Source organism: Python bivittatus, unplaced genomic scaffold, assembly GCF_059951505.1.
Source record: "Python bivittatus isolate LINGU-HERP-01145 unplaced genomic scaffold, Pbiv_v1 ctg000310_np1212, whole genome shotgun sequence".
NCBI lineage: Eukaryota > Metazoa > Chordata > Lepidosauria > Squamata > Pythonidae > Python > Python bivittatus.
In genome coordinates this window covers 8,389,191-8,410,126 of record NW_028277054.1, presented here as the reverse complement: position 1 = coordinate 8,410,126, position 20,936 = coordinate 8,389,191, and the positions used below count along the sequence as shown (strand labels likewise).

Here is a 20,936-nt window from a genome sequence, read left to right as displayed (position 1 = left end):
CCGCACAGCCCCAGCCGAGCTCACCTTCAACTCCTGACTCCCTTCGTCATCCTCCAGGATTTCACTGTGCTCAGTGTGGGACGTGGCTGGAGACTCGCTGCTTGTAGCCTGGAGGCAGAGGAAGGGGGAAAGGTGAGCATTGCTGTCCGAGAGGCCCACGCGCAGCTCGAGGCCAAGAATTGCACTCCAGTGGCGCCAACAAGTTCCTGCCCATCTGGCTAGGACATTCGAATGGGATGGGGCAAGAATGCCAGTGCGTGCGCGTGTGTGTGGAGGGGAGAATAAGGAAAAATAAAGCCAAATTTAAAATAATTATGCCTTGCTTGGCAGTTGCTGGACTGCTCGGAGCTGCCTCTGAAAACTGTGGGCCCAAATATGAGCCAATTGTGAATAGGGAAATTCAGAGGGCACAAAACAAGAACTTGGAGGCCACGTGGGCCTTCCTGGTTGCCCATTCTATGCTCTGGGGCCAAGTGAGATATGACACCTGTGTTCCTGCCACACCTTGAGCCGGATCAGTTATGCCTGGAGTGGCTTCATTTCTACTTCTAGGCTTGATTAGTTTTAATCTAGGTTAGATTGGGGGGGAGAGGGGTTAGTGTGTTGTGTGAATGCAGGCCATTTAATCAGTATATGATAGGGTTCAAAGAATTGTACACACCTTGAAAAGAGCTTTATTCAGGAACCAGATTGAGTGGGCTGTGTGAACGCAGCCAATCAAGATTTAGGATTAGGCCATCCGTGTTCAGCTCGAGTCACTCCTTTCATTTCTAACATTCATGTGCCAACACTAGGGCCTGTGTGGCTAAAACAGCGCCACCTATGGCCATGGGAGCAATGGGATGAGTAAGCTTGAGGAGCCTGAAGATTTGCAGAAATACCCCCAAACCCTACAAACTTTAGTCGGATGTGGGGGGGGGGTTCCCCAATGCCCACTGAGGAGTGGATGGGCTCCATCAGTGGGGCAGGCAGTAGGGACTGGGAATCTGAAAAACAAGGGAAGGGCTAGATCCAGGGGGAATGAATTGGGAGTATCCTAGAAAAACGTAACAGGCTGGCTGGAACTTTGCAGAGGAGATGAGGAAAGAGCATTATGGATTGGATAAAACACAAGGATCGGTGACATCCCTGGAAAACGAGAGAACTTTTTGCCTCCGGCATTCTGACAGATGCACTCTATCCTACAACATTTGGCTACAGCTCCCTCCCGCCCCCTTTATAATTTTGAATTCTGGACATGCCTTGCTTGCTTCTGGCCACAAATGAAAAAAGGAGAAGTTCTCTCTCTCTCTCTCTTTTCACAACAGGCCGGCTTAGCTAGCTGGGGCTGGAAGCTGCAGAAACAGGGGCTTGGCGGAATGCAGGGTCTTGGGGCCAGATTCCTGCCCAGTGAATCCCCATCTCCGCTCACCATGGGTTCTTTGCCGTCATCTTCCACCTCGCTGGGCCTGCTGGGGCTGCTCTCGCTCGTGGTGATCTGCACGAGGATATCTGCCTTGGACAGCTGTGTCCCCCGCTTGGCTGCGGAAGAGACAGATGGAGGGAGGCGGAGATCAGATCGTGCTTCCCATCACCTAGGAAGCCACCCTTAAGGACAAAGGTTGATGATGCCTTGCAGGAACCCCGAATCTGGGGCTATCTGGGTTGGCTGATGGATGTGTAAACAAAGGGGCTGAGAGAAGATGAATTCAATGCCCTTGTGCTCCTTCAAGTAAATACTTCCATATATCTTGATGTGCACAGGATAGCGTTACTTAAGTTTCAGCACTGAACTGTAGCTCACAGCTAGGAGATGCGTGCTGCATGCAGAACAACCCCGTTTCCATCTCTGGCGCCCAGTTTAAAAAAGGATCATGTCGCAGGTATGATGAGATATTGAGAAAGATGAAGAGGTGCCTTGAGGGGGCTAGCTAGGATATTTGAGGCTGTGGTGGACATGGCTGTGACTAAAAGAGGGGAATGCCAAAAGGGGGCTGTCTATTATTCCCAAGTGTCTGTTAAATCAGAGAGTATGTCCTCCCAATGATTTACACTGTTTGTAAAATGATGTTACTCCGCAAATAATGCCTATTATGTCAGTTGCATAATGATGTCATTGCTCCAATAATGCAACGGACATCATTTGCTTAATGGCATCAACAGGCAAATGACACAGATGATGTCATTATGCAGACAACACCAATTGCTTCAGGAAGTGGGCTCACTGCATACAGGATGAACTTGTATCAAGGACTGGTAAATCGAGATTCTCCCTCCCCAGTGAAGCCAGAAAGGCCCCTTCCTGGGGTTTCACCCCGTGCCTCCACTATCTGCACCCTGCTCTGTTCTTCCCTGGGCTACTCAAGTTGACCCCAACAACTCCCACCGCATGCATTCCTATTCCTGCAGGGGCTTTGGGCTTTGCTTAGCCTTTCAGGTGAGCTTGAACTCAGGAGAAGACTGCAAAGTCCAGGGAGGGAGGAGGGGGGCAGCTGGGGAAGGAGCGTGAAAGTTGCAGAAATCCTCACCTTTTCCGCAGCGCTTGCGTCGATAGCAGAGGGAGACAAAGACAACTAGGAGCAAGAGAGCGACAACTCCCGACGCAGCCAAAGCACCCAGCATCAGGACAGACAGGACCTCTTGGTAGAAAAAGGCATTGCTCGGATTAGTTTCATCTCTGGATCTACGACAGCCTTCTCCCACTTGGAGACTCCAAGCTGGAGAAAGCCGCCGTCTTTCTCTTCTTAGTGATCCTCCTCATTTTTCTCCTGCTTCCAAAGACTTCAGACACACCAGCCAAGATTCATTACTGCTTTGGAAAGCAGTAATGGACTGGCAGTGTGGTTTGCGTGGAGAAAGAGTCACTACCTTCATGTAATGCTTTTAATCTGGTTACTGAATTGACTCATTTTTGGCCAAAGCGCAAGAAACCGAACTGGCCCAATGACCTGGGTTTGCGCAAGATGCTAATCAAGATGAAAAACTGACCGAACATAATACGGATGCTGCATCGGGTCGATGCTTATCTAACCTCATGGAGTACGTTGGGTAAAACCATCTTTCGTGAGGAGGAAATTCCTCTCATGGGGATTTTTCAAGTCAGGAAGTGGTGATCACCTGCATCTGATGAAGTGATCTACTGTTCACTTATCCTTCCTTTTAATACAATCTATGAGTCTGAAAAGGTGCTACCAGACTCCTACTGAATTTTGACTGCATGTTAAGATATTGGTACCTTAGCGTATTGTTTTTTAGTAATATGCTGAACTGCAAAGGACCCAACTCCATTTTTTTCCTTCCTTCCTTCCTTCCTTCCTTCCTTCCTTCCTTCCTTCCTTCCTTCCTTCCTTCCTTCCTTCCTTCCTTCCTTCCTTCCTTCCTTCCTTCCTCCCTCCCTCCCTCCCTCCCTCCCCCATCCATCCATCCATCCATCCATCCATCCATCCATCCATCCATCCATCCATCCATCCATCCATCCATCCATCTCATAATTTGCAACTCTGGGTAGCTAACATCAGGTTAAAACAAATAACAACCAATAACCCCCAATAAAAACAACAATAAGTACCAAAATACATCTGAGGCCAAACACAATCTTAATCCTTTCAGACGGGGCTCATCTATAACATCCTGGCTCACTGCCTGGGGGAAGAGCCGGGTTTTCACGGCCTTGCAAAAGGCCAGAGAGTTGGGACCATCTGAACCTCAGGAGGAATGCTGTTCCACGCAGCAGGAACTGCAATGAAGAAGGCACGCTTCCTGGGTCCCATCAGATGTCATGCTCTACAGAGGGACCTTGGAGCATGCCCCTCCTTCTGGATCTTGTGGGACAGGCAGAATTGATTGGAGATAGGCAGTCCTGCAAATTACCCAGCTCTGTGCCATGAAGACTGATTGTATGTTGCACAAACCCAGCCAATTAGCTACAGCAAGCTACTGAGTCCAGGCAGCCATGCCCAAACTTTGTCCAGCAAAAGGAGGAGACGCACCTTGGCGACGTAAGCTGACTGCAACAGAGCGTGCGCCAAAGCGGTTCCAGGCCGTGCAGTTGTAAGGAAGCGCAAAGTCGTCATCGTGGGTTGGGTCGATCAGCAGAGCTGAGAGCACCCCTTGCTCGGTCACTACGGTGTCCACTGTGAAACGATCCAGTGAGCCAGCATCCAGCATCCGTTCGCCCCATGCCCATGCCTGGCGCAGAAGAGAAAGTTGAGACTAGGGGCCCTGGGGAGAAACTCGATAGCTAGCACCTGCGTGGCAGCTGCCATGTGGAAGTCCTTTTAGAAAATAAACCTCTTGGCTGACTTTTCTTACTCGTGGTTAATACTGAGCCGGGCATCACCAGCTCAGAAAAGGTGTTTATTACCTGCATACAACTGCACATCTCATTTGTCTTTTCTTTTTTCTGTTTGCAGACTGACTGGAGGAAAAAAAAATGGCTGGAATTTGCATGGGGAAAATGAAGCCACCTGGGAAAGTGATTTGGAGCTGCAAGCTATATGCTGGCTTGTTCTTGGCCCCTTTGGTATGGCGGGAGTAGAGTTAGATCATTTTCCCCCCCTCCAGGGATTCCATTTTTATTTTTAAATTCTTTTTAGCCGAGAGTTGTAGGGGTGGATGGCTGGTGATACGGTTTCTTTTTTTACAGGGAAAAAAAAAATGCATGGAGGGAAAAATGGGAACTGCAGAGAGCCGTGCTATCGCAAGCCACATCAGGGATTTGTGACTGTATTGGCTACTTAGAAAACCAGGCACATGAGAAAGCGGCACCAGTCACGGAGAAGCTGCCTCCCCTACTTGTTCAGGGAGAAATGAAAGGGAGAAGCCTGTGTTCCCTGCAGCTAAGAGCACTGGCATTCTGGGCCACAGGAATCTGGATTCAGTGACCCGTATGCAGTCTGCAAATAAAGCAGCTTTGCCCAGACAGCTGGCTTTCACTTTTGTGCAATTCATCCTGCTTTGGCTTGGCAGCCAAAGGAAATGCTGACTGCTGAGATCCTGCACTGACACCATCCACCCCCTAGAAGCAGGGAAGCACTTAGGTAATTTTAAATTCTGGACCTAACATTTTACAAGCCCCCCCCCCCCGGCAAGGCTTCAGGCCCCCTCCTGTTCATTTGGCAGAAAGGGCCCTAGAGCTCTGTCCCAAAGTCCTGTAATGGGCTGGGAGAATAACCTTGAGGAAGAGGAGGAAGACCTGCAGCTGAGGCAGTGGTCAGATAAGAGAAATCTGAGTCCAAAGCAGGAATGCAATTCAAGAAAGTGCCTTAGGCAAGACCTTCCCTAGTCCTCACGAGGATGAAGGGAAGGAGGGGGAAGCACTTTCAGAGTTGCAACATTCTGTTCCTGTAACCCTCTAATAAAAATAGTTTTAGTATTCGTAACTTTGGTGTTCAAGTCTGGTCCACCTCGAAGGGCTGACAAGTCCTGGCCAGATAACACAAGGACTGGAGCCCATGCTAGGATTAATTTGCTTCTGAAAGCCATCCCCAACCTGACACAGCAGGACACTCTGGTCTTTCTCTCATCAGCCCTGATCTCCGGTTGGAGAAAGCTGGTTTGCACCCTCAAATCGAGCCCTGCTCAGTACAATTGTGGTCCGCAGCTTTTTTGGGGCTGATTCTCTTGGCCCCAAGGCCCTTCCCTATGGTAAATTAATGGGCTTGCATGGCTTTGATTTTGGAGAAGGGAGATAACAACACTGCACATCTCTGCACATCTACGCAGAGAGAAGTCTCCACGGAGACAAGCAGGTAAGCCTGTGTATTTCTGCAGCCTGAGCCTGGTGAGCTTTGGGGGAAGATGAGAAATTGGATTTCAGACTTATTGTTTCATTAATAATTCCGTTCCAGACTGCTTGCTGTTTTTAACTGATTGTACACCCATCAATTACATTCTTTTATTGTGGTGCTTCATTATTTGCTAGGGGCCTGAAGGCTATCTGAAGCACATGACAAGGATATGAATGGGTAGAAATAAAACAATTGACATAGTTGTCTTGGTCAGCAAGGCAGAAGCTGGATCAGCCAAGCAAATTAGCTCACTTCCTATAATAGCCCCTCCTGTTATAAAAGCTAGATGTCCTTTCACCCAGGTTAGTTGAAGGATTGTCCATGTTGACCGAATCTACCGGTTCTTTGGCTGGTATGATGTGAAGATCTGAATCACTGCTGACACTAGTGACAGGACCTTCTCGGCATTGGCCCCTCATCTTGTTCTGTAGAGATGGACAGATGGCCCCATCAGTGTTGGCCATCCAAAGGGATTTGAAGAAAACTCTTTTTAATTGAGATTACAGGTAGTCCTCACTTAAAGACCACAACAGGGACCGGAAAATTCATTGTTAAGTGAGGTGGCCATTAAACAAGGCACCATGTGATCGCATCTGATTTTACATTTTTTGCTGTGGTTGTTAAGCAAGTCACATGGCCGTTAAGCAAATCACATGGTTCCCCATTGACTTTGCTTGCTGGAAGCTGGCTGGGAAGGTCGCAAATCGCGATCACATGACCCCAGGATGCTGCAACCATCGTAAGTGTGAGGACCAGTTGTAAATAGCTTTTTCCAGCACTGTCATAACTTTGAATGGTTGCTAAATGAATGGTCGTTAAGTGAGGACTACCTGTATCTTATTTATGATGTCATTGGCTTGTTTGTAATGGAGCTGATGTTGGTTGGTTTGAACTCTTTTTTTAAATAGCTAATTCACCTGAGCTTCCTTTTTGAAATAGGTATTGGTCATTCATGTTTTAAAATTGTTTGGTATTGCTGAATTTTTTTTTCATTGGTTCTCAAATGCTCTCAGGGAAACTATTTCAAGGCAGCTAATTCATCGAGTGACTCTGTACAGGCATACCCATGTAGCATTTATGCTTCCCTTTAATGTTGTAATATACCTTAAGAAGACTTTAATCTTGAAAAGTATCTAACAAATGAATCAAGCTAACAAAGTAGCTATCTTTGCAATATTATACACAATATATCTTGAGGACTAGCAACTTGTACACCCTTAAAGAACAACTGCCGTTTCCAGGGTTCTGAATTCTGAGCTGATATGACAAATTGTGCAAAGATCTAACGAAGGCAAGTGGAAGCGAGCAGGCAGACTGAAATACTTACGATCCTGTCGGGGCGTGGGACGCTTTCCACCAAGCACTCCAGCCGGGCCTTGGCCCCCACTGCTGTCTGCTGGCTTGGTTCAGCGCTGATAATGGGTGGACCTGGAAATAAAGGCACAACCTGAGCAAATTAGAGGCTGTGGAGTCCTTGGTCCTCTCTGAGCTTGGGCGTTTGCTTGCAGAGTTTTCATTACCTGACTAGGTAACATCATCAGTGCGAATGAGTGTTGGGTTTGCTTCCTGTTTATATACAGCAGCTTGCCCGGCCAGTGTTGGTGGGGTGTGGTTTTCTCCTTGGTAGTTCCTTGATTAGAGTATCATTTTCTGCTTGATTGTCTGGTGTTAATCCCAGCTTATCTGGGTGTAGGCTGCTGGAGAGGATGTGTTCTGGTCATTTTGTTTCCTTCCTAGCTTTTTTATTGTCTCTTTTGAATGGTGTGTAAATGGGGTTTATTTCTATGTGTCTACTGATGGCTGATTTGTCTAAGTGCCAAGCTTCCAGGAATTCCCTAGCGCTTTTGCATTTAGCTTGGTCGAGGATGCTCACAGTTTCCAAGCTGAAACTGTGGTTGAGTCTGTCCATGTGTTATGAGATTAAGGAGTTTTCCTTGTGTCTTCTGACTGCTAGTTGCTGTTCATGGATGTGCTCTGCTAGTCTTCTGTCTGCCTGTCCTACAGTAGCTGTTACAGTGCTTATACTGTATGTTGTAGATACAGTGCTCAATGTTATAGATGTAAGAATGTACATCTACAATGCTGTAGATATAAGTATGTACATCTACAGTGTTGTAGATGTAAGTATGTTGTAGATACAAGCTCAGGGAGTGCCAAGGACTCCATAGTTCAACCCTGAGCTACATATATTCTTGTCCATTGAAAATTAGGGGATGTCAGGTAACCTCTGATGTGCCAGACCCCTTAGCTCCTTGTTGAAAAGGGTTTGGTAGGGAGCCTTGATTTGATTAAAATGGGATGGTGTCAAGAAATGAGGATGGGGAAGGTCCTTCTACTTTCCTCTTTCCTCCCAGCAATTCCTCTCCCCATTTGGGAAATTGTTTGAGCCCTTTCCTGTCTTTGCCAGATCCCCCCTTCCAAGCCTTGAACTCTCACCATTCACAGCCAGGGCCACCTCTTTCTCAGCCACTCCAATGCGGGGCACGATGGCTTTGCACACGTAAATGCCGGCGTCCTCCTGCGTCACTGCCTTGAGATGCAGCGTGTTGCCGTTACTCAGCACCTGTTGGTGTAGGTTGGCTCAGTTGACCGTGTCTTCCTTAATGGCAAAGGACGATGTCCTTTTTCTGAGGTTCTAAAAATATTGGGGGGTCCATGGGTTGCCCACCCCCACTTGAAAGAATGAATCAAAAGGAGTCTGGTAGCACCCTTTCCGCTAATGCATTTTATTAAACGGCATAAGCTTTTGTGATCTGCAACACCCTTCATCCGTTGGATGGCACCTTTGAATTAAATCTGTTAGTTGGAAAAGGTGCTACCTTGCAGACTCTTGATTTGGGGTTACTGTCAATTAACAGGTTTCTCTTCCTACAATGTCCCTTTCAAAGAAAGGGGAGGATTGGTGGAATAGACCTTTTGTTACTGGTGGTCCCAGCCTTGGCATTATTTGCAAGTTGCAAAGCTGGAAATTTGGCAGGGCCAAATTTAGACCTGGGGAGGCCCTAAGCTATGGGAAGTGGTACAGCAGTGTTTCTCAACCTCAGCAACTTTAAGATGTGTGGACTTCAACTCCCAGAACCCGCCAGCCAACCATGCTGGCTGGGGAATTCTGGGATTGAAGTCCACACATCTTAAAGTTGCCGAGATTGAGAAACACGGCAGTAGAGCAATATTTGGCAAGTGCTAACAGAGAAGAAGGCTGTGGAACAATTGAACTTGGCAAGAATGCCACCAGGATGCATAACAGACCCGTGATGGGCTGGGGATGGGCTCTCTTTGAATAGAAGGTGCCAATGCATGCGGAAACCAAGAATATTTTAATCAATTAATAAGGAAATGTGAACCACAGAGGAGGGCTTAATTGATGGAGACTTTCTTATATGAAATTGAAGGAGGAGAGCAGTGTTAGTCTGTGGTGCCAAGAAATCAGGAGTCTGGTAGCACCTTTTCTGATGAACACATTTGATTAGAAGGCATCAGCTTTCTCACTTCATCAGACACAGCTCTTGAAAGCTGATGCCTTCTAACCAAATGTGTTCATCAGAAAAGGTGCTACCAGATCCCTCCTAATAATAAATGAAAAAAACTTCTGAAATGTTGAGAGGCCCCTTTAGACTATGAACCTCTATGTTACTTTAGCTGATGCCTAAATCTGACTCTATGGTTAGGACTTTGGTGAAAGTCTCTCTCAGATCTCTTGTCTACCTTCTGACATCGGGCTTGTGGTCACTATCAATATTGTAGAGAAAACGGAAATTGACTGCCAAGGGTCCACTCACCACACTGGATCCTTTCTTTGTCCAGGCCAAGGTAAGAGGCGGGTTCCCCGTCCAGGTGCAGGTAAAAGAGGCATCTGAGCCAATGTCAACTGTCAGGGGCTTGGGCTGGGAGACAAGGTGAGGTCCAACTATAGAAGCAAAGAAGAGGAAAGGGATGGCTGAGCATCAATGACAGTAGCCAAGAGGCTGGTAGAGGCATCAGGATCCCATCTCACTTCTTAGTCTATCTCTGTATCCCACAGTCTACCTATAGTTTATATCTCATTGTCTATCTCATAGTCTGTCTCTCTCCACTAGATTAAGGCAAAGCCTCCAAAAGGATTGCCCAAGACTGGTTTCTACTTCATTTCTGCATCCCTGGTTTACCAGTAGAAATTGCAGGTTCAGTCTAGAAGAAGTGCCTGCCTGAAGCCCCCAACCCCTTCCCTAATTCCTTCTTGAAAGTTTTGACTCACAATGGACGTCCACCAGAGTGCTAACATTGGTGCTGCCTACAGCGTTGGACACCTCACACGACACAGGCTCTGTGAAGAACGACTGGTCGACCGTGGCCTCATAGCTGTCACTGTTGGCATCTGGGATGGGGACACCTCCTTTAGCCCACCTGTCAAGGCAGACATGGTCTTAGGAGAGCTTGACTCAACATGTAAAGCTGGGTTCATATCATGGGCAGTGCAGTGGGCTGTGAGAATAACCTTGGGAGACAGGAGGAAGAGCTGCAGCCTCAACAGTGGTCTGACAAGAGATATCTCAGCCCACAGAAGGAGCGGGGGTGGAGAAAGTGCCTCAGAAGGGACCCTCCCTTGTTCTCTGGAAAGTAAAGGCAGGGGAGGGGGGAAGCACTTTCAGATTTGCAAGGGTCTGTTATTGTAACCTTATAATAAAGGTAGTGTTAGTACTCATGGCTTTGGTTCCCTGTCTGGACTATCTCGAAAGGGCGGACAGGCAGTGTCCAAACAAATAAATCATGGTCTGGCTTAGTGTGGTGGCCTGGTTCATCCTCCTGGGTAGATTTGTACAACCATAACCAACCCACCCATCCATCTAATTTTACTCTACTCTTGTGTGTCATATGAACTCGGTTGCTCTGAGTTATTACCCCCTCATTAGAACCTGCCACCCTTCCACCCAAAAAGTTAAGTGTGCTCCCTGGCCATTGAAAGTTTGTCCTAGAAGAAAAAGTTGTGACATTAGGGCCTTTTTAATTTAGTTAAGAGGTGAGCAAAGGGGGAAAAGCTTTAGGTGTGAAAGCAAGAAAGTTACTCTTTTTCTGTCATGATACTAGAAGCCAAAGTCCATAATGAAGCTGAATGGTTGGAGGTTTAGAGCAGACAAATAGAGAATTTTTCATGCAATGCCCATTTCTCCTGGGGAACTTCCTGCGACAAGATGGGATGGTGGCTACCAAGTTAAGGCTTTAAAATTGGATCAAAGAAATCAGTGGAGGATAAGGCTATCAGTGATTACTAATCATTTGGATTATGAATCATCACTAGATTCAGTCACCATACGCTTCTGAAAACTAGAGGACACAAGCGGAAAGCAGCAGCAGCATAACTTTGAACTGATCCACACTGGCTAATTCTTACACATCAGCTGGCCAGTACAGGTAGTCCTCACTTACCAATTGCTTGTTCAGTGACCATTCGAAGTTATGACAGTCCTGAAAAAGGAGGTTTATGACTGGTCCTTGAAACTGCAGCCATTGCAGCATCTCTGTGGTCACGTGATTATGATTTGGGTGCTTGGCAGGTAGCACGCATTTATGACAGTTGCAGTGTCTGTGGTCACGTGATCACCATTTGAGACCTTCACAGCCGGCTTCTGACAAGAAAGTCAATGGGGAAGCCAGCAGGAAGTTGCAATTCGCGGTCATGTGACGTTGCTTTTAATGACTGTGGGTGATTCACTTATCAACTGCAGCCAGAACTGACAAACTGACGTCATAAGTCAGGTGCGGTCACATGACTTTCACTTTATGACCACGTCGCTTAGTGACAGAGTTGCTGGTCACAATTGTGGTCGGTAAGTGAGGACTACCTGTATAAGTGAGCATGCGATCCTCCATGTTGCCATTAGAGGGCACCTCAACCACACAATTTCTCCACTTGAACTTTAGAGCTTGCAGCTCCTTCATCTTCAAATGCTTACCGGTAACCTGTCACTTCGGGATTGGAGGTTGCGGTGCACAGAAAATTGACTTTGCCACCCTCAGGCACAGTTTGTGGCTGTACCGACAAGATTACAACTGGTGGATCTGTAAAGCAGAGAAGAGGGATGGGGGGAAAATCCCAAATGTTTCTTTTCCATAGTACAATACAGTGACCCCAGTGATCGCTAACATCACAGTTCTCTCACGTCCTAATCTTCATCAAGCAACTCTTCAAAACCAATTTTGTAAAGTGGGAGAATTATTATGGGATGCGCTGTCTGTTCTGCTGGTAGTTACTTGGCTCCCTTACTGTCCATTTGCAGATTTAGCTGGATCCCTTGCTATGTCTTCGGATTGCCAATTAAGCTGCTCCATCTAAGTAGAGTTAGTCCTTCTCGCGGGGGGCTACACCAAAAACCAGGGAGCGACAATCCCCCTTGCTTGCTGTTTCAGGTTTCCTGGGCTTCTCTCAAGGATTGGGTATCTGATTTTCAGGAAAAGCTGCAGTAAATATTTGTCTCCAACTTAATTTTTGACCATGCTTCATAGTGGTCAGGGGTTCTAATAACAGAATGCTAAGATCAGCTCCTACTGGTAGTCCATATGTATAAATCAGTGCAGAATCCTAAAATTGGAAGAGGTTAATTTTAACCATCAAGTCCAACCCACAGTTCAGTGGAGGAATCCAAATTGAAGCATTCAGACTGATGGCTGTCCAGCCTCTGCTTGAACGCTTCTGATGAAGACCAGCCCAGCCCAGCCCACCCCACCCTCAAGACCACTGGTGCCACTACTGAACGGTTCTTACTGTTTGGAAGCTTTTCCTGACATTCAGACAGAGAATCTGCCATCCCCTAATTCAAATTATTTCTTGTCCTACACTCTGGAAATGACAGACCACCTCTGTGGCATTCTTTCTGGTTTCTGAAGAATGCTATTGTATCTGCCCTATTTTCTCAAGGCTAAACATCCCCAAGTCCTCCTTCATTTCTAGCCTCCTGATCCCCAGTGGTAAAAGGACGCCCCTCTTCACAAAGCAGATCACCATTTGGGGATTCACTTCTGTGGGTCACCTCCTGCACGACCTTAGCCCAGATCTTGGATCGACTCCCTCTTGATCTTTATTTTTGGGGGGGGATAACGATCCTTTGTGAGGATTTCCTGAACTCACTGGAGCAGGAATGGGGGAGGGGGGGCAGGACACAAATGTAATAACTACATCTATGGCTGGGGATTAGCTCAGCTATCTTCAGCCTATCATTAAGAGCCGTTCCAAACCCAGGGGCCTAGCTGACCATCTCCTTGGCCACAAACCCCAGCACAGATATCTCCAACTCATTCCTCCTTCATCCAGTCCTTCTCCTGAGCAGGTCCATGCCCTGCACACTCACATTGCACATTAAGGGTGACTGAGGTCTGCTTGCCAGCGGGGGCTGCAGGGTTGCTGACGCGACAGGTGAAGGAGCTGCCCACATCTCGGCTGCTTGGGATTAAGAGGAGGGTGCTGACAGCCACTTCCCGCCTACCATCATCCATCAGGGACTGCAGGAGAATGAAGGAGAGGCATTTATATTCCAACTTCTAGCAACTCTAGGAAGATAGGGCTGCATGTTGTAGTACAGTAATATCTGGAGTACCATGGATTGCTCACAACTGGTTTGGAGACGGGCCTTCTCCCCTGTGCCTCTCTTTCTCTTGCACAGGCCCACATTATACATTCTGAACCTTCCCCTTAACATGCCCATTTGTCAATGGGCAGTTGTGACAACTGATGACCGAAGACCGTTGGGCTGAGCTTACCCTAAAACTCTGAAGCACAATTTCCCAGGTTGCTCCCCTGCTCAACACACACTGACTCACCTTGGAGTAAATGGCTGACTCTTGCCTCTGCCCATCGCGATACCAGGTGATTTCAGCTGCTGGCTTGGCTCCAGCTGCGCGGCATGAAAGGTTGTAGGGAATGTTGGATATGACATGGACGATGGGACCATTGTGGATCTCAGGGTCGTTGGGGGGAACTGCAGGAAGAGATGCAGAGAGGCACGGCTAGTGGCTATAGACAAGCAGGCACGGGAATGGGCGATTGTGGGCCAGCTGCAGTACAGTTCATTCCCTTCTTTCTTGTTCTGTCTCTTGGTCTAATTTCTGAACAATCAGAAATATAATCAATAAAGAGCAGTGATGGAGGCTCTTCACCATCCCACTGGCTTGTAATTCAATCGACGCTTCCAGGGGGCAGGAAAGGCCTGGTGAACAAGGCTTATGCTAGACCAGGGTAGGTAAGCTGTGATTCATCTGTAGCCCCTTGCAACGCTCCACATCTGTGCATGAAATGACTAATTCTCAGCAGCGCTGTTTTAAAAATATGGGTGGAGGAGAATGGGGAGCAGGAGGCCCTCAGAGACAAACTGGTTCATTTCTACTCTTGCCATAATGAAGATGGCAAGAGTAGAAATGTAGCTCATTTCTACACAGGAGAATGTATGTAGCTCAGGGTTGAACTCCTGGTTCTTAATGTTTTCTGAGCATGCTTCTGTTCCTGCAAACATTCCATCACCAGGTTAGATATCATCATCAGGTGCAGGGGGGGATGGAGTTTGCTGGCTCCATTTTCTTATGCACTGATGAGCCAGAAAACTCCATCCCCCCCTGCACTGATGATGTTACCTAGTTTAGTAATGAAGTATCTGCAGGAACAGAAGCAGGCTCAAAGAATGCCCCAAACTCAGCATACCTATTCTCAAGGTCGCACCCTGCAACTAGTCCAAAATCATTGCTGTTGAAGTCGGCAGTCATTTTGTTAGATGTTGACTGTGTAATTTTGAAGTTTGGGGAAAACTTGGGGAGAAGGTTTGGGGGGGGGGGAACAGAAGAATTTGTTTCTCAGAGGCACTTAAAATGAACTTAAAATATGTTGCATGAAGCACATGTGGACATCCAACAAGATATCTAACATAAGAGGCATTAGGAGAGGTGACCATCCGGGCAACATTGTCCGATATTGTCCAGAGAAAAATGTGAATCTGGGAATCAAGAATTCTAACTCCTATACTAATGTTTCTTAAACTTTTTGCTCTCAGGACCCCTTTCCACTCTTAAAAATTATGGAGGATCCCAAAAGAGCCTGTTTGTGTAGGTCATATTTATCAATATATATTAAAAATTAAAATTGATGCATTCATAGAATATTTATTTATTGAATCATGTAAAAATAACAATATAAAACCCATTAGATATTAACATAAATAAAATATTTTTCATGAAAAACCCCTTTTTAACAAATAAAAGAAATATTTTGACAAAAAATAATTCAGGTAGTCCTTGTTTAGCAACTGCCTTGTTTAGTGACCATTTGCAGTTATGACGGTGATGAAAAAGTAACTTTATGACCAGTCCTCACATTTATGACCTTTGTAGGTCTGTAAAGCAAAGGAAAGTTGGAGAAAGATCGTAAGCACAGTCACAGTTTCACTTAGCAACTGCTTTGTCTAAAGACTGAGTTGCCAGTCCCAATTGTGGGGGCTAAACAAGGACTACCTGTAATGAGAAGAGTGACATTGTTTTAAATTTTTGCAAGTATTTTCAATATCTAGCAAATAATTTTGATTTCATGGACCCCTGAGAGGGTCTTGGGGGACCCCCAGGGATCCTCAGACCACATTTTCTGTCCCATACAAATTTTCCAAGTTATCTTTATCAGTGGAAATGATTCCAAGATTTAACATGTGTATGGCCCAGCTTTCTCTGAAAGCCACCATGAGTCTGCAGGGATCATCTTCCACACCAAACCATATCCTTTTCCTCATAGCTCATTTTAATCTGCCAGAATACTCTCATGGAGAGATCAGCCAGAAGAGTCAACAAGGGACCCTGGCAAACAAAATGAGAGGCATGAACTTTTGAGCCTCTTTCACTGTGTATTAGCTGGGGTTGCTTTTGGAGTGGGGACAAATTGGGGGTTCTGAAACACTGGGATGGTCCCACCAACAAAATAGGAAGATAGAAGGGAACTCACTAAGCACAGTAAGTTTGGCTCGTTGGGAGCGCAGTGCAGCTTGTGTGGCTTGGCACTCGTAAACAGCATCGTCGTCTAGTTCAGCATAGTCAATGCGCAAGTTGTGCTGACCAGCAGAGGCGTCTCCTACAATAGAATAGCGGGACCAGCCTGTGGAGAAAGGGATAGGATAAGGTCAAGGAGGAGACTAGGACTGAAAAATTCAGTTTTGCATCACCCAGGATGATGTTGGGTTACGACCAAGATCAACAGTTACACGTAGTCCTTGCTTAACAACCATTTGTTTAGTGACCAAAGTTACAACAGAGCTCAAAAACTGACTTATGACTGGTGCCCGAAATTACGACCATCCCAGCATCCCTGCAGTCATGTGGTCACCATCTGGGCACTTGGCAACCAGCTCGCAGTTACGATGGTTGCAGCGTCCCAGGTTCACGTGATTGTCATTTGCGACCTTCCCAGCCGGCTTCTGGCAAGCAAATCAAAGGGGAACTACGTGATTTGCTTAATGACCATGGTGACTTGCTTAACGACTGCTGCAAAAAAGGTTGTAAAATCAGGTCCACGTTGCTTAATAACTGCCCCACTTAACAACCAAATTTTCAGTCCCTATTGTGGTCGTTAAGCAAGGACCACCTGTATTGCAGTTTGTGGTAGACCAGTATTTCTGCTAATAAAGTCTACAGGTGTCCTTTCTCCAATCATCTACCATGTCCCTCTTAACAGTGTGATGAATGTACCAGGTAAGTCTCTCTCTCCTCCTAAGGCCAGTCCGTCCTTGGTCCACTGAACCATGCCATGGTAGCCCATGATCACGCATGCCAATGTCACTGATTGACCAGACACAATCACTTGATCCATGGGCTGTTGAAAGAAATAGGCCGCCAACCCTGAGAAAACAAAACAAAGATTTAAAGTCAGACTTTTTAGTGATCCTAATAAAGGAATCAGGGCTTCTTGGCTGGAGCTTCAGAGGAGATACGCTTGAACCGACTTGCTGAATTTAGACCGATTGTCTGCCAAGATCAGCATTCTGCTTCTGCCAGTGGCCCGTTTATCCCGGAAAGTTTACAAGAAGAGTGGAGAAATGATGGGTTTGTCCAATTTTGTTTTCAGGGTCTGCTACATAGTGGCATACTACTTCTATACATGGAGGATCAACATCACTACTCTGTCTAAATGCAGTTTTTCCACCTACTGTATATGGGGTTTTTTTGGTGATAAGTAGTTTTGAATTAGTAATTCTTCCTTCTTTTTTTTTTAAGGTGAAAGTATCCCACCTGTATCATGAATTGGGCCAATCCACTCTATCTGAAAACCTGGAGTGTTGTTGGCAGACATCAACATAAGAAAGTTTTCTATGCTTCTATCATTATGCTAGTGGGAGAATATTTACTTTGCATGCAAAGAGTTTCAGGCTAACAATGCCTCCTTCCCCCCAGTAAGACTAAGAACGATCTTCATTTGAAATTTAACAGAGCCATTGCCAGTCTGTTTGGCCAAATCTGTCTTCTGTGTGTGTGTGTGTGTTTTTAAACCATTTTTATTCAGTTTATTTGGATGGAAGAGAAATTGCTTTGGAGTCATTTCACCCCCCTCTCCCGGCAAATAAAGTTTTGATGAATGTAAATAATGTTATTTATTTATAGTAATTCATATTATTTACTTTATTTGTACACTACCGAAAGGCTCTGAGTGGCTAATAATGGGAAGACATCAATGAGCAAACTCCCCCTCAGAAATAATAAACAAATCAAATATAGTATCTAAATCACACAAGAAAGAAAGAAAGAAAGAAAGAAAGAAAGAAAGAAAGAAAGAAAGAAAGAAAGAGGAAGGGAGGGAGGGAGGGAGGGAGGGAAAAGAAAGGAAGGAAGGGAAGGAAGGAAGGAAGGAAAAGAAAGGGGGGAAGGAAGGAAGGAATGAAGGACGGAGAAAGAAAAAGAAAGAAAAAAGAAAGAAAAGAAAAAGAAAAAGAAAAGAAGGAAGGAAGGAAGAAGAAAGAAAGAAAGAAAGAAAGAAAGAAAGAAAGAAAGAAAGAAAGAAAGAAAGAAAGAAAGAAAGAAAGAAAGAAAGAAAGAAAGAAACATTGTGATGTCTCCACCCAGTTTTGCTTCAGGTTCCTCCCATTACTATTATAGAATGTGGAACTAAAAAATTACTTCTGTAGGAATTTGGACTTCTACTGAAAACAAAATGTAGAAAAGAAGAAAATGTACAAGAACACACATTTGCCAAATTTGAATCTTCGGTCATAACCTGTCCTCCTCCTGGGCTCGACAGAATAAGGGGTCTTAACTGCTCTCCTGAAACACAGAAGGGAAGGCAGCAGACCTGATTTCCACTGGAGAGAGAATTCCAGAGCATGGGAGCAGTGACTGATAACGCCCTGCTGCCGAGGACCTGTCAGATGGCATTTGGAATTTTCTTTTTTGCTAATTTTTAAAAAATCTTGCCTTTATCATTTTTATAAATAACTCCAGGTGGCGAACATACCTCACTTAGGCGAACATACCTCACTTAAGCGGGTCATGGAGATCTCACACTTAGTTGTGAGGAGACCACGGATGTGTTGGGGATTATCTATTGCACAATCAACTTCTCAGCACTCTGGTGCCACCCGGTTCCCCCCCCCCCTTCCATTACATTCCAAGGGAAGGTGTCAAAAGAAATTCCACCAGTGAGTCTTTTTGCTATTGGGAGTTAGAGCAGGAAATTACAGTTCCCCCTGCCCCTTGCAACATGGAGCAACACTCAAGAACACTGTCCAGAAACACACAAAGAAATGCCAAAGGTATGGTAGGAAATGGAAAGCCCTTTTTTACTCTTTGTAAAAAATAAAAAATAAAAAAAATCCTACCTTGCCCTCAGCATTCTAGTACCTCTTGGGAGGGCCTGTGTCCTACCACCACCAACACCCCCAGTAATGATAAGAATGTATTTTTTGCACATTCCCAGTGTATTCTTCCTATGGCTAAGCCATTTTCCACTGCAATTTAAGCCTGTCTACTCAGAAGCAATTCCTACTGAATTAATTCAGTGGGGCTTACTCTGTAGAGCAGTGTTTCTCAACCTTGGCAACCTGAAGATGCGTGGACTTCAACTATTGAAGTCCATGCATCTTCAAGTTGCCAAGGTTGAGAAACACTGCTCTACAGAGTAAAGATTACATTCTCATTCCCTTTTGAGAGAACTGAAAAAGGTAGAAACATAGAGAAGAGAAAAAGGTGGATAGAGCATGCTTTATTATTATTTTTTTAAAGTTGACGCTGTTGCCCCCAGGTTCCTGGCATAGCCTTATCTCTCCACACAGACTGCTGAGGTACAGCCTGGTGCGCTGCGAGTTTGCTCTTTGGCCAAAACGGTTCAGCTGGGCTCCACGCTACTCCTAGAAAACTACTTTCTTTCCTGTCTTCCCTCTTGGCAAATGCATTTAAAGGAAGTTCAGAGTTGTCAGGCATGCATGATCGCACACGCACAGGTGTGTGCATACCAATGTACCATTGGATCCTGGGAATCCTAGACCTCAGACTCTTCCTTCTATTTAAATGAAGGCAGGAGCTGACAGACAGAAGACCATGATGATACGCATGTGAATAGATTGGTAGATCTCATAAGATTAATTTTATTACATTTGTTTATGAAGGGCATTCCAGTTTTGAAATAAATCCTTCAATGAAATAGTGGAATAGTCAGATTTACAAAGGAACAATTGCTGCTTCTCATGTAGGGAGACTCTAAATCGTAACATGAGCACTGTCACATTCAAGAGATCTATTACATAAACGTCATGGTTTCTCCATATTTCTAGGGAGTTGGGTACAATCACAATGGCCTAAATCAGTGTTTCTCAACCTTGGCAACTTGAAGACGTGTGGACTTCAACTCCCAGAATTAGAGCAGGCTGCTAACTCAGGCATTGTGGGCTGAGCGGTTGGTTCCCTACCAGTGTACAAAACCTGGCTTAGCATAAAGGTGTGCAAATTCTGTGGCTTGAAGACAGCTCCAAGTGGCGTGTGAGGAGGCCCCACTTGAACATTGGGCTGGGTCAAGCAAGCCACTGAACACAAGTTTTTCTCTAACATACCTTGAGGGTGAACAGCCTTCCTGTGCAGGGGCCCTCCAGGGATATAGGCCTGCACATCCCCTTGGGCTGACTCGGGTTGGGGAAAATGGGAATTGTAGCCCAATACATCTGGATGGCACTGGAGTAGGAAAGGCTGTATTAGGGTATAATTTCCTAGCTAAAGTAAATCCAGTTACCATGCAAAGCTGTTTGTCCTCGCAGATTCTTTTGACCACCAGGAGTCTCTTAAGATTCAAGGAGCTGAAAGAGCCTGTCAGTGCACAGATCCCTCCAAATTAAAGCCTGCTTAACTGCAATCCAATAAGGGTTGGTCTTTTGTCCTATTGTTGAAAAGTTTACTCACTCCACTAGGGTCTGAATAGTGGGATAATCCCCTCAGGAGGGTCAAGAAGGCTGAGACACAGAAGCAGTCAGAGACAAAGGCCTGGATGGGAGTCAGAAAGGCAGAGTAACCCACCTCTCATGATTAGTTTCATTAGTTTCCTCAGAGAGACAGGACCATGTCCAGCTGATCAAACTTCTGAGAAAAATTGAAGCGAACCCTGCCTGTGTCTGGTACCAATCCCAAAGTCTACCTTGAGCATCGAGGGACCCAGCTGCGTTCCAGAAACATAGGACTGGTTTGGTTATTGTAGGTGGTGTTAAGAACCTCTTTGCATCTTCGAGCTGTTAATAAAATTTAAATGGGGAAAATGGAGACTTTATAGCAGGGGTAGCTGATCGGAGCCGGAGAGGGCTGCAATGTGGCCTTCAGAATGCTTAGGGTGGAACCTAGTTCCAGTTGTTAATGGAACAGAAGACCATCATGATTAAGAAATCGTATTGATGAATGTAATTGATTCATTTTAATTCACTGTAAATCAAATCAAGTCAAATTTAGTTTTTATGCGAAACCATCCACTCCCAGAATGCAACTCCCAGGACACCACCCCAGGAAGAAGCACTGCTTCAGTTCAGAAAATATTGTGCATCCCTGTTTAATAGAGATGGCAATCTGCGACTCCAAGTACGGGGGACTGCTGCTGAGTTTCAAGGGCCTCTGACCTTTCCTGATTCCCTCTGGTGTCACCTGTTCTCTTGAAGCTTGGGCCCAGTGAAAAAACCAAGAGATGGATCAGCAGTTCCATTTTCCTTG

At 45.7% G+C, this 20,936-nt stretch overlaps 1 protein-coding gene across 5 annotated transcripts in view; it reads right to left on the bottom strand.

Moving 5' to 3' along the window:
- Positions 1 to 20,936, bottom strand: part of KIRREL2 (kirre like nephrin family adhesion molecule 2) — a 42,146-nt gene that overhangs the window by 4,668 nt on the left and 16,542 nt on the right. For 3 of the 5 annotated variants that reach the window (XR_015796005.1, XR_015796004.1, XM_088140013.1), the window contains exons 2-15: positions 16,455 to 16,604; positions 15,715 to 15,864; positions 13,560 to 13,717; positions 13,091 to 13,241; positions 11,699 to 11,804; positions 10,003 to 10,151; positions 9,548 to 9,675; positions 8,205 to 8,331; positions 7,096 to 7,196; positions 6,107 to 6,193; positions 3,969 to 4,167; positions 2,508 to 2,618; positions 1,412 to 1,521; positions 25 to 108 (exon numbers count right to left, since the gene is read on the bottom strand). Coding sequence is in view for 3 of the 5 variants with exons in the window: in XM_088140013.1 (XP_087996139.1) it covers positions 25 to 108; positions 1,412 to 1,521; positions 2,508 to 2,618; positions 3,969 to 4,167; positions 6,107 to 6,193; positions 7,096 to 7,196; positions 8,205 to 8,331; positions 9,548 to 9,675; positions 10,003 to 10,151; positions 11,699 to 11,804; positions 13,091 to 13,241; positions 13,560 to 13,717; positions 15,715 to 15,864; positions 16,455 to 16,604 (1,811 nt within the window). In the remaining 2 variants the exon portion in view is untranslated. The remainder of the gene's footprint in view (positions 1 to 24; positions 109 to 1,411; positions 1,522 to 2,507; positions 2,619 to 3,968; positions 4,168 to 6,106; positions 6,194 to 7,095; positions 7,197 to 8,204; positions 8,332 to 9,547; positions 9,676 to 10,002; positions 10,152 to 11,698; positions 11,805 to 13,090; positions 13,242 to 13,559; positions 13,718 to 15,714; positions 15,865 to 16,454; positions 16,605 to 20,936) is intronic. The other 2 variants (XM_088140015.1, XM_088140016.1) reach the window with 2 other exon arrangements.